This window comes from Elephas maximus, chromosome 9 (genome assembly GCF_024166365.1).
Source record: "Elephas maximus indicus isolate mEleMax1 chromosome 9, mEleMax1 primary haplotype, whole genome shotgun sequence".
Taxonomy (NCBI): Eukaryota; Metazoa; Chordata; class Mammalia; order Proboscidea; family Elephantidae; genus Elephas; species Elephas maximus.
In genome coordinates, this window is record NC_064827.1 from 46695397 (window position 1) to 46708335 (window position 12939).

Sequence of the window (12939 nt, forward strand, 5' to 3'; positions counted from 1 at the left end):
GAAGGAGGCAGGCAGAGGAAGAACAACTTACAGGTTTATCATGGCCTTGTGTTAAGCTCTCAGTTGCCCCTTTTGAAAAAGGAAAAAACATGCTGGGGAGTATTGGGGTCACAATAAATAATACCAATCTTTCACAAATTCAGAAAGTAAAGAAGAGAAAACTTGCAACTCATTCTCGGAGGTTAGTGTTACTGATGCCAAAGCCAGACAAAGACATAATAACAAAAGAAAATTATAGCCTCATGAATACAAATGCAAAAATCCTCAACAAAATGTTTGTTGTTGTTGTCGTTGTGTGCCATTGAGTCGATTCTGACTCATAGCAACCCTATAGGACAGAGAAGAACTGTCCTGTAGGGTTTCCTAGGCCATAATCTTGAGGGGAGCAGGTCGCCAGGTCCTTTCTCCCACAGAGTGGCTGGTAAGTTTAAACTATAGATCTTTTGGTTAGCAGCTGAGTACTTAACCATTGTACCACCAGGAATCCCTCAACAAAATATTTGCAAGCCAAATATAGCAATATATGTATCAGATTTTAGGCCATGATGAAGTGGAATTTATCCCAGGAATGCAAGTTTGGTTTAACATCCCAAAATCAATTAATACATCATACTAATAAAGGAGAAACTCTAGACGATCATCTCAGTATATTCAGAAAAGCACTTGACAAACTCCCAACACTCTTTCATGATAAAACTAGGAATGGAACAGAACTTCTTCATCCTGATAAAAGGCATCTATGAAAAATCTATAGCTAAGATTATACTTAATGTTGAAAGACAAAATACATTTTCCCTAAGATTGGGAACAAAGCAACGATGTCCACTCTCACCATTTCTATTCAACATTGTACTGAACGTACAACGTTGTAGTAGAGGTGCAATCAGGCAAGAAAAAGAAAAAACATCCAGAAAGAAAGTAAAACTGCCTTCTTTATATGCAGAAGACCTGATCCTGTATGTAGGGAATCTTAAGGAATACACACACACACAAACGCTAGTAGAACTGATAAACAAGTTCAGCAAGGTCACACAATATAAGATTAATATACAAAAGTCAGTTGTGTATCTGTTTCTTTGCAATGAATAATCCAAAGTGAATTAAGAAAATAGTTCCATTCCCAGTAGTATCAAGAAGAATAAAGTACAGTACTTATGCATACATTTAACAAAAGAAGTATAAGATTTATATACTGAAAACTGTGAAACATTGCTGAAAGAAATGTAAGAAAATGTAAATGAATGAAATGACTTGTGAGTTCAAGGGATCTGGGAGTTGATCAAGGAAAAAGACATGGCCATGAGGTGACAGTGTTGTAAAATAATCTGTTTATGGGGGCAGGTGCTGTGACAGGTTTGCATAAGGAGAAAGTCCCTGATAACTTGAACCCTTCCAAGGCAAGGGCTGGGGAGGTGGGCATTCAGGAGGGGGGAAGTGCAAGGGAACTCCTGGGGCGAGGGGAGTCGAGGGGAGGGGGCTTACAGGTCTAGGTGATGTGGTTCAGCAACACAGTGGGAAGTACGAAGGGTAGCAGTGGCCTGGGGTCTTTTATAGACCGAATTTATCGAACATATGTTGGGTGCAGTTTCACAGATATATGGAAAGCAGGTAGGCTCTAAATGGCTACAAGTTTGCTTATTTGGGCTATATTTAATACAACTGGGTATATAACAATATATGTTTGGTGCCAGCAAACTTTCAAGCTTATAGGTCCCAGCTTGCTATGGAGAAATAACCCAGGGGCAATATACAGAGTCCATCTTTGGCTCATTTATATAACAGACACATTCTATGTTCATGAATTGGAATATTAAATATTATTAAGATGGCAGTTCTCTGCAAACTAATCTATAGATTTAACACAATCCCTACCGATATTCCAGTTGTGTTTTTTTGCAGAAACTGTCAAGCTGATTCTAAAATGTATATGGAAATGCGAAGGATAATCTTGGAAAAAGAAGCATTGGAGGACTCACCTATTTCCCACTTTAAAACTTGTTTCAAAGACATAGTAATTAAGACAATGGTACTGGTATAGGATAGGCATATAAACTGATGGAACAAAATTGAGAGTCTAGAAATATACCCTTACATGTATGGATAGGTGGTTTTCAACAAAGGTAGCAAATTACTTCAGTGGGGAAAGGATAATCTTTGTCAACAAATGGTACTTGGACAATTGGATATCCACATGAAAAAGATTAATTTAGGCTCTTGTTTCACATCACACACAAAAATTAACTCAAAATGGATTTCGACCTAAGTATAAGAGCTACAAAACCAACCAACCAACCGGTTGCCGTCGAGTCGATTCCGACTCATAGTGACCCTATAGGACAGAGTAGAACTACCCCATAGAGTTTCTAGGAAGAGCCTGGCGGATTAGAACTGCTGACGGTTATGGTTAGCAGCCCTAGCACTTAACCACTACACCACCAGGGTGTCCAAGTAGAAATCAAAACTACAATGAGATATCAGCTCACACCCACTAGAATGGTTTTAATAGAAAAGACAGATAATAACATGTATCGGCAAGAATGTTGAGAAACTGGAACTCATACATTGCTGGTGGGATATAAATGGTGCAGCCACTTTAGAAAACAGTTTAGCAGTTTCTTAAAATGTTAAACATAGAGTTACCATATGACCTAGCAATTTAAGGTGTATAGCCAGCCAGGAGAAATGACCACATGTAGTCTACATAAAGACTTCTGCATGAATGTTTATAGTAGCATTACTCATTATAGCCAAAAAATGGAACCAATTCAAATAACTGGTGAATGGATAAACAAAATGTAGTATAGCTACACAATGGAGTACTATTTGGCAATAAAAAGGAACAAGGTACTGATAAATGCTATAACGTGGATGAACCTCAAAAACAGGCTAAGTGAAAGAAGCCAGATGCAAAAGACCACTTACTGTGTGATTTGATTTATATGAAATATCCAAAAATGGGAAAGCCATAGAGATAGAAAGTAAATAAGTTTTTGCTGGGACTTGGGGTAGGAACAGAGAGTGACTGCTGATGGGCACAAGGAATCTTTTAGAGTGATGAAAATATTCTAAAATTGGATTGTGTTGATGATTACACAACCCTGTGATTTTACTAAAAATCACTTAATTGTGCACTTAAAATCAGTTAATTTTATGGTATGTAAATTATATCTCAATAAAGCTGTTAAAAATTTAACTAGAAATAGAAGGAAACTCATAAAAAGTATATACCTAAAACCTACAGCACATTTAAAAATGGTGAACCTTTAGAAGTTTTCTCCATAAAATCAAGGAAGTAGAATATACTCCCATTACTACTATTCACTTGTGTTTTGTTGGGGCATGAAGGGGGGTCCTAGTTGGTACAATAAAAGGACGAAAAAGAAAATACGTAAAGGTTGAGAAAGAAAAAAAATTCATCACTGACAAATGATATGAAAACAATAGTAGTAGTTTCTTAAAATGTTAATCGTAGAGCTACCATATGAGCTAGCAATTCCACTGCTAGGTACATAACCCAAAAGAAATGGACACGTATATCCACACAAAGACTTGCTGTATACATCTATAGGGAGTGAGAGAGATATACCCTGTATATCAGGAGTCGGCAAACTTTTTCTTTACAGGGCCAGGTAGTAAATATTTTAGGCTTTGCATGCTGTATAGTCTCTGATGGGCCATATATAATACATAAATGAATGGATATGGCTATGTTGCAACAAAACTTTCTTTATAAAAATATGCAATGGACAAGATTTGGCTGACAGGCCATAGTTTGCCAACCCCTGGTCTATATAGAAAATCCTAGAAAATGTTCAGACAAGTTATCAAACTTAAATCAGTAGTGTTCCTATACATCACTACCAACAACTTCAAAAGGAAATTTTTAAAGTATATAATTTTTAATAGCCAAAAAATTTATCTGGTGCATAGGAATAAATTACAACATAAAATTTATATGTATGTTTATAGAGAAAAGTTATTTTAGAAGACCTAAATAAAGTCTACGGGTGACAAACCAAACCTCTTGCCGTTGAATCAATTCAGACTCATAGTGACCCTATAGGATAGAGTAGAACTGCCCCATAGGGTTTCCAGGGAGCGGCTCCTGGATTCCAACTACCGACATCTGGGTTAGCAGCCATAGCTCCCCGTAGCTCTTAACCACTGTGCTGCCAGGTCTCCAAAAAAGGGCATCTGCCTGCCCGTTGGAGAGTTAAACTCCAGTCTCGCAGGTGACAGGTGGGAATATTCACCACTGTACTCAACAAGGGCGGTGTGGATGAGAAGACTCCTCTAAAACTACAATAAGGGAATTTTTAGCAAAGAGTGTAAACTCACAGACAGGGAAATAAGAGAGGAAGCAGAACAAAATTTTAGGAGCTGGAAAGCAGATAGATGAGTAGTAATTGATTAGATAAGTTGACTTAACAAGTCCAAGAAAGGATCCCAAGCTTGCAGTGGGGAAAATTTAAGAATTTAAGACAATTTACAGAGTCCTCAAAAATCACAGAAACTGGCAACTCTGGGTATCTGTAGTAAAAGTAAGAATTCAAGTGAAAGATGTCTAAGAATTTATGTCTCCTCCCTTAAGCCAGTCTGCTGGATAATTGACTTCTTCCCATTTCAGCGGAAGTTTGAAATTTTATTCCCTAAAGAGGGTAAAATAGAGAATTTCTGTATATGGATGCCAGGTACATTTGGAGGCTTTGGTATCTTAGCAAAATCTGGGAGATGAAGTGACTATATACATTCTCAATACTGAATGCAGAGATCCTCAGCCTTCATCCAGTTGTGATCCAAGGATATTGCCGTTGGGAGCCCCTAAAAAATGGCCCATCTAGAAAACCTATTATACTAGTGAACCTGGAGCCCTACCCACGCACTCAGAGTTCTCAGTCAGCTTCTTAGTTCCTCACTCTTATTCATAGGCAGACAGCCAAAAATAAACAGACATTTGAGAAAAGTTTCTAATATAGAGACCCATACAAACAGGACATTAATACGTTCAGAAGTAGAAGACATTGCTTGAAACAAGAGTAGAATGAAATAGAGAATAGAAGTAGAGCGGATTTCTAAAATACTGTTATTGTTCTACCTCTTAACAGGCATGACGAGTCACAAGTGTTTATTTTTCTTTTAACCCTTTTGTGCTCACGGGTACCTCTAGGGACAAAGTACTTTTTCTGCCTCTGAAGGTTTATTGGGAAGCTGCTGTACTGCTGACAGTATGTGCTGCCACAAGGCAGGAGCTTTCATGACTGAAACGGAAGGAATGGGCATTTGGTGCAAATTACTGTTTTTACAGGGTATTGTATGATAGGACATTGTATTTTGGTAGGAAAAATAGAAATTTTGAAAAATTTTAATTGCACATATGTACCAATAGAACCCGGTGGGGGCTCTGGGTTATAATTAGTGGTACTTCTTATGTCCACTAAACACTTAGGGTAGGCTTGTGCGAGGGGGCAAGAAAAGAATATCAATACTAAAAAAAAAAAATCAATACTACCTACCGAAAATTCAGACACAGTCATTCAGCATGCTTCCATTAATGAAAACACATAGTATCAACAAAAAATTCACAGCAGAAAATAATTGGTTCACGAAAGTGTTAAACTCTTCATGTGTTTTATTTATGTACTATTCTCCAGGTGTGATATGGTTCACTTTTTTAAAAAAAAAAAATTTCAAAAAACAAGATGAAAGGGAGAATAAAGAACATAGGCGAGGAATAAAATCTATTGCAGATTTTGGTAAGGACCAAATAGAACTTCCCAAAACCCGTTGCCATCAAGTCGATTCCGACTCATAGTGACCCTATAAGACAGAGTAGAACTGCCCCATAGAGTTTCCAAGGAGTGCCTGGTGGATTTGAACTGCCAACCTTTTGGTTAGCAGCCATAGCACGTAACCATTACACCACCAGCGTTTCCAGATAGAACTTAGGTAAAAGAAAATACAACTATTGAAAATTTAAAAGCATAGGACAGGTCAAATAGCAGGTTAGACATAACTGGAAAAAAAAAAAAAAAGATTGGGAGATAAATATTGAAAAATTATCCATCATACAACATATAGAGAAGGGGAGACAGGAAATTTAAAAAGCAGTTATGAATGTCTCAAACATCTATTTGGAGCTCCAAAAAGAGAGAATACAGAAAATAGATAAGAGATAATAATGGAATAATGGCTGAGAATTTTCCAGAATATATGAATAACATGAATCTTAAAATTTAGAAAGTGAATCCCAATAAAAATAAACAAATCTTAAGTTACATCAGAGTGAAACTGCCCCACTCCAAAGACAAGGAAGATCTTAAAACCTCCAGATGAATAGATTCAAATTATCCCAAGTAATTTTAGCCGGATAAAAGACTTAAATAGCAACAATGGCAAGCCAGAGCTTAGTGGAATATTATCCTCAATATGAGGAAAGAAATGTGTCAACTTAAAGTTATATACTCAGCTAAACCAGTATTCATAATAAAGACATTTTCAGAACAATAAAAAAGATTACCTCAACGAAGTCTTGAGGAAATTCTGAGGGATATACTTCAGGAAGAAAGAGAATGGCCCAAAAAGGAAGATTAGAGATGACAAAAGGAATGGTGAGCAAAAAAAATGTGTATAAATATACATTGTAAATTTTATTTTAAGGGGTAAATAAAATATATGACTATCACTGAACCATTATATTTATAATTCTAGCTTTTATTGGTTTGATTTCTTCTGTAGGTGTACAGAAGATGGGTGTCCACATAAAAAATTCTTTCACACACGTTTTCTCATGCGAATGAGATTAACACCAGATTGTTCCAAGATGTTGATCTCAACTTCTTCTGGATATCTCTTGATTTTGCATGATCTTGACTTAACGAAGTCTTTAGAAGTAGGCAGCTATCCCATTTTGAGAGCAAGAAGAACTACATCAAGTTCAGGTAAGCTTTCCTTTCTTGATTAAAAAAGAGTTTTCTAAAGAATCGCAGACATAGGGATGGTGTATATGTCCATTCTGAGAATGGAAGAAGGAAGAAGGGAAGGAAATTAAAAGACCTCCTCTGGAAAACTCAGTGATAGCTCCTTTCCAAAGAAGTACAATGATTTGTATAACACTGATTTGTACCTGCGTGTCACAAATGGTCTGGGAAGAACTACTAACTCTAAAAGTATTTTCTTGTAGCTGTCTGCTAACCAGAGAATCTTTGTCATTACTTCTGAAATCATCACTATCCCAAAAATTAGTGATGGCCCAAGGTAGTATCAATCTTCTTAAGCCCTTTTGGAATCCAGCAGGGCTTCTAAGTTGTGGTTAATATAGAAAGATTTAGCTTTAAGTCTGTATTGTATCTGCGACTTCCAAATGTCCAGACACAGGTAGTTGATAACCATATTATTACATGACCCCCTAATTATCCTCCTGCTAATGCCCTCTCCTCCTGTTGCTGCTTCTACCAGACTTAAGTGCACTTGGAGCTCAGAAGAACTAAATACTGTATTTGATCTATATTATGTGATAAAGACTATATTTCATCTACCTTTGAGATAAAGAGGGCTGGTCTGGGAACATTCTCGTCATTTATAATATTGTGATGATGAACAAAAACCCAGAAAAGAAGATTTAAACATTTGGAACACAGAATGTTCATAAATTTTATTAAAAGGCATCCTTAAATGGTTGGATAGCAGTCTTTCTCCTGTGTGCAGAGGGCCATTCCTGAAAACTCCTTTGGGAATATGTGGGCATAAGTGCATTGCAGTTGCCCAATATTACTGTTTAAAGTAGAAGCTTATGTTTTACCAACTTATTGCAAGCAAGTGGTTTCATAAATATGCAAGTATAATTCTTTTAGATTCAGCATTGCCTTTTTTTTTTTTTAAACACTGATAATAAACTTTAGCTTAGTGAGAAATAGTGATTCAAAAGGTGTGTTTGGCCCTTTTTGATTCAAAAACAATACTTTTCCATCTTCTAAGGGTAATCGATAATTCTCCACAGACGTGTGGGGCCATTAGAAAAGTGTGATGAAATGGAGATTCCTATTTGGAGTATTATATCAGACTCAGCTGTCTGATAATCACTTTATTTTTCCACGAATTTCAAAGATATTATTTACATAATTTCAAGAATGATAATAAAAGTTTTTAATATGTTTTAGGAAAGATCTATCATTTTCCCAGTAATGGGCCTTTTGTTTGGACTCTGTTCTAACTTAAACAACAGGCTAAACAGCTCACTTTTCATTTTCATTGAATTTCCTTGTTCCATTTCACTACAGAAATGATGGGGCAACAAAGATGCTCCTATATTTTTGTTTTTCATTTTTCTTTCACATAAGTAAATCTTTGATTTATAAAAGATTTTAAGGTGTAGATGGGTTTTTATGTGAGAGACTGACTTGATTTGTAAACTTTCACTTAAAGCACAAGAAAAATTATAAAAAAAATTTTTTAGAAAAGGAGTTGGCCTTAGAACATCTCAAAGAACTGTCTTGTCTCTTAATTATAGGCCAGTTTTATGTGGGCACGTACTTAACCATGATTCAGGTGGATTTTGAAAGTATGGTTTAAGTAGATAATTAAAAGTATGGTTTAAGTAGACACTATGTGAGTTATGCTAGGCTTATTTCAGAACTTGTTGTATTTTCAAGATTTGACAACTTCAAGTTCATCTGGTCCTAGAGTTTCTGGCTCACCTTGTCATCACAGTGATTCTAATTCACCTTCTGAGAAACACTTGTCTCGAGCCTCTCAAAGAGAAGGTAGGTTAAACGTTGGATTTTATAATCTTGCAACAACAGATTCTAACAGCTTTCTTTGGTTGGCTTTTAATCTGTACCAATAAAAGTCAATACCAATGAAGTTATTCCTTGCCCCTCAGTCAGCATTTTTAATGAAGCTAACCAAAGTCTCCAGGGTCGAATATCTTGGGCTTAAATCTTTGTCGGAATTTGAGCTTTAATTTTATTACCTGGACTTAGTTTGGAGAGGAAGTAGTCGGGAAATGTAGATTCTGATCAGGGTTGTTGTGAAAATTCAATGAGATTGTGCATGTGAAAGTGCGGCATAAATAATAAGGGGATGAGTTTATCAGATGCTTGTGAAAGTTGACTGGTCCCAGCCCTTTAGGCTTTATGCTCTGCCATTTCTTTACCTGTGTAATTCCTGACAGCCTCAGAAGGGTTATGGGATGAAGTGAGCTACAATCTGGCCCCACTCTGCTTTTGCCAGTTTTTTCCCTGCCATTCTGGCAGAACTAGCTGCCCAGCCCAGCCCTCCTACCCGCTATTTGTGCAAACTCCACCCATCCTCCCTCTCCATACTAATGCACACCTAAGCTCTTAGAGCATTTGTTGTTTATCCTCCTCTTTGTGAACTGAATATCGATAGCCAGTATGTGTTTTTGTCATTTTGAATCATGGTTTGGAGACAGGCATGTTTCCTACCTCAGTAGTTAGGGCGGGGGCCATTCTTTTTTTAAATAATTTATTTTTGTTGTTGAGAATATACACAGCGGAACACACACCAGTTCAGCAATTCCTACGTGTAGAATTCAGTGACATTGATTACATTCTTCGAGTTGTGCAACCATTCTCACCCTCCTTTTCTGAGTTGTTCTTCCGCCATTAACAAACTCACTGTCCCCTAAGTTTCCTGTCTGACCTTTAAACAGGGACTATATTTCTTAAAGACTTCTGACTTGTTTTTTCTCTGGGTGGCCTCACCTGGTAGGTGCTCAGTAAATGTGTAGTTGTTTTGTACGGTTCCTTACTCTAGTAGAATAGTTCGAGAGCCCTTCTTAACCTAGAACCTATCCAGTTTCCTCTAGGTATTGAAGATTGTGATGTTTCACTTCAAGGTTAAAAGGTTTCTCCTTTAAATATCGAGATTTATGCCTAGAGGTGTAACATTTCTCCTTTGATTTGTAGCAGAAACTTCTTTCGCAGGCTCTTCCCCTTCTGCTTTGGCCGTGGGGACAAGCAAGGGCTCCTAATAATCACTGAGAGAGCCCTTTACTGACTGATTAAGCCTTCCACAAGAAAAAGAAACCGTTTGAGAAGAGAATAGTTAACATGCTTGCTTGTTATTGACCAATGGTAAACACAAACCTATGGCGGTTTCATGCCATAAAGAGTTGGGAATGGGGGAAGAGATGATGTGTGAGAGCCTGAAGAGAGAGAGGAAGACAATCAGAGGGTGGAAAAAGAGGAAGAAGGTTGGGAAGTGGGCTTATAGGTGAAATTGCTCTGGATGTTGGAAATCCTGGGTCTTCAGGCGTCACAGTATGTTAGCACCATCCTTTGGAATGCTAAACTCATTTCAGAATTAGAGTGCTATTTGTGAAATGAAATCTGCTGTGGATTCCTAGGGACTTAACACAAATAAGAGGGGAGCTGCTCTGGCTCAAGGGCAATTAGGGAGGCCTTTGACCCCTCTATTCTTTCCCACCCCATCTCCACCTTTGTCCCAGCTAGGTTCCCCCCTTTTGTCTGCTCCTCGAGGAATCTGCAAGGAGCACAGATAGAAAACCATTGCTTAGCTACTTAGAATGGGTTTCTTTTCAGCTTTTGCTATGTGTTTTCAAAACTAATTCTTGAAATAGAGTTTGTTTTTTCTCTAAAATTGTTAAAGTTCAACTACATATGAAATTGTTACGTAGGTTTACATTGAGTTGTAACAACATAATTTGGAGCTTCACAGATTTCTGTCAATGTTTCAGTTATCTAAAAAAAAAAAACCCAGTGCCGTGGAGTCAATTCCAACTCATAGCCGTAGCACTTAACCACTACACCACCAGGGTTTCCTAATCTAAAGGGAATCTTTAAAAAGAAGGTAATACATCTGCCACCAGAAACCAGGGCTTTGAACCAGTTCATTGCAGTTCGAATCCCTGCTGAGAATTTGCATTTCCACCCCAGATATACTGAATGAGAATGTAGTATTTAACAAGATCCTCAGGTGATTCTTATGTATAATAAATCTTGAGAACCACTGCTCTACTACTAGTTCGCAGAATTGGTCCCTTAACCAGCAGCATTAATATTGCCTGGGAGCTTGTTAGGAATGCAAATTCTCTGCAGGCTGTTCGAACTGGAGCAAACTGGTTTGAAGCCCTGTGAGAAACAGTTCACAAAAGGTCTGAGAGACGGAGCTCATTACTTTTCAGAGTAACTCCTTGCACAGGCAGAGAAGCATTGAAATATTTCTCTTGGTACTGAATTTCTAAGCTGCTTCCTTACAGTGTATATGAAAGTGGTTCTCCACTCACCTGAGCCATATGACATACTCCTGTTATTAACGGTGGCTTATTACAGCAATCATTTTCATTGGGAGCTAGGCAGAAGGAAATTGTGGGGCATAGCAGAGTTGCCAGGAGCCTGTGTGGTTGGCATTGTCTCCCACCCCTTATTTTGACATACCTCTATGTGAGGTGTCCTCCTCCACCTCCACCTCCAATGTTACAGGCCTATTCATTATTTATAGTCCTTTCTTCAGGGGCCATAATAAGTCATGCCCTTTGCGTACATAATAGCCTTTTATTTATTTAAAGGTAGTTTCATGGCTTCCAAGTATTTCTTTCTCAGGGCCGCTGGGATGAGAATTATATCTTTTACTTTCCTAGATTCCTTTCATGTCATTTAACTTTGTGTCTAAATTGGAGAAAAAAGAGGTTTCTGAGATGTAGATAGACCCAAATCAAAAGGACCTCTCCAGCTTTCATACTTTAGCCCTAGGTCACTGGTGATTTCTGCTGCAGGAACTTGGACTCTTTAGTTTCTGGCATACTTTCCTCATGCTTTTACTCCAGGACACACTCACACCAGAACATTGAGGGGGGCATCATATTCTTTTACACGTGGTAGCATAAGGGGCAGACTAAGGAACAAAGGCATGGATGGTGGCTGCCAGAAATCAAAGCTTTGATGAACTGCCTTAGTCCTTGGATAGTATAAATCCCACATCCTCGTTTTCTTTTATCTCAGGAGTTTCACCACGAAATAGTCTTGAAGTCTTAACCCCTGAAGTTCCTGGTGAGCGAGATCGTGGAAACTGTATCACGTCCTTACAGCTGCACCCAAAAGGCTGGGCCACGCTTCTTCGGTGCTCAAGCAACACTGATGATCAGGAGGTATGGGCAGCAGAGCTCCACCTTCACCAAAGCTGATTGGACAAATTGCCATTGCCATGTGTGCAGACCTTAAAGTGATCACTGGACATAGTCCCTGCCCTCAAGAACACAGTCAGAGATGGTGCTTCTTGACTTGCCTGTCTCTGTCCACTTGTATCATATATCTCTGTCCTCTGTCCCCAGCAAACTATTTTTCCTTCCCTCCTGCCTGGGTGGGGCAAGCTGGGAGCTGCTTTAAAGGCTTCATCAGCTCCAATTGTGCCCGCCTTCTTAATTCTTGCCTCCTTCATCTCACCCTAAAAAACCCTTATACAGTAAACATAGGGCTGAGATGTTTCAGTTAAGCGGGCTAAATATCAGATTTTGCTAAGCAAATTGAATATTAAAGTTTTCTCTTTTTAAAAACCAGAGAAAGCTCTGGGGAAGGAAGGAACTAAACTTATGATGAGGGGAAAAGGTTTTAAAGGACTGGACGATTCTTATCAGTCTGGAAAGTCTTCTGAGGATCTCACTAGCTCTAGAGGCCACAAATGAAAGAAGGCAATAAGAGCCTTTGAAGTATGTAGGGGGAGAGGTACTCTACAGCTTAGATGGTCTCTAGGAATGTTTTAAAAATATCGAGATTGTTGTTGCCCTCAGAAAAGTGAATGTATTACATTACTGAAGAAGTCATAGACAGCCTCAGGGAACAAAAGGTTTTGAAGCATCATAACACAGAATAGCCTCAGCTTATAAAAACAAGAAGGTATGAGGCCTATAAACTCTGTTGGTAGGGAGGCGGGTAGCATTCATCTGGATGATTTCTTGCAACA

The 12939-nt window shown here is 38.2% G+C and overlaps 1 protein-coding gene across 1 annotated transcript in view; it reads left to right on the forward strand.

Moving 5' to 3' along the window:
• DCAF10 (DDB1 and CUL4 associated factor 10) overlaps positions 1 to 12939 on the forward strand; it is a 39478-nt gene that overhangs the window by 20056 nt on the left and 6483 nt on the right. The window contains exons 4-6 of the mRNA XM_049895823.1: positions 6736 to 6938; positions 8649 to 8759; positions 11982 to 12127. Coding sequence (XP_049751780.1) covers positions 6736 to 6938; positions 8649 to 8759; positions 11982 to 12127 — 460 coding nt within the window. The remainder of the gene's footprint in view (positions 1 to 6735; positions 6939 to 8648; positions 8760 to 11981; positions 12128 to 12939) is intronic.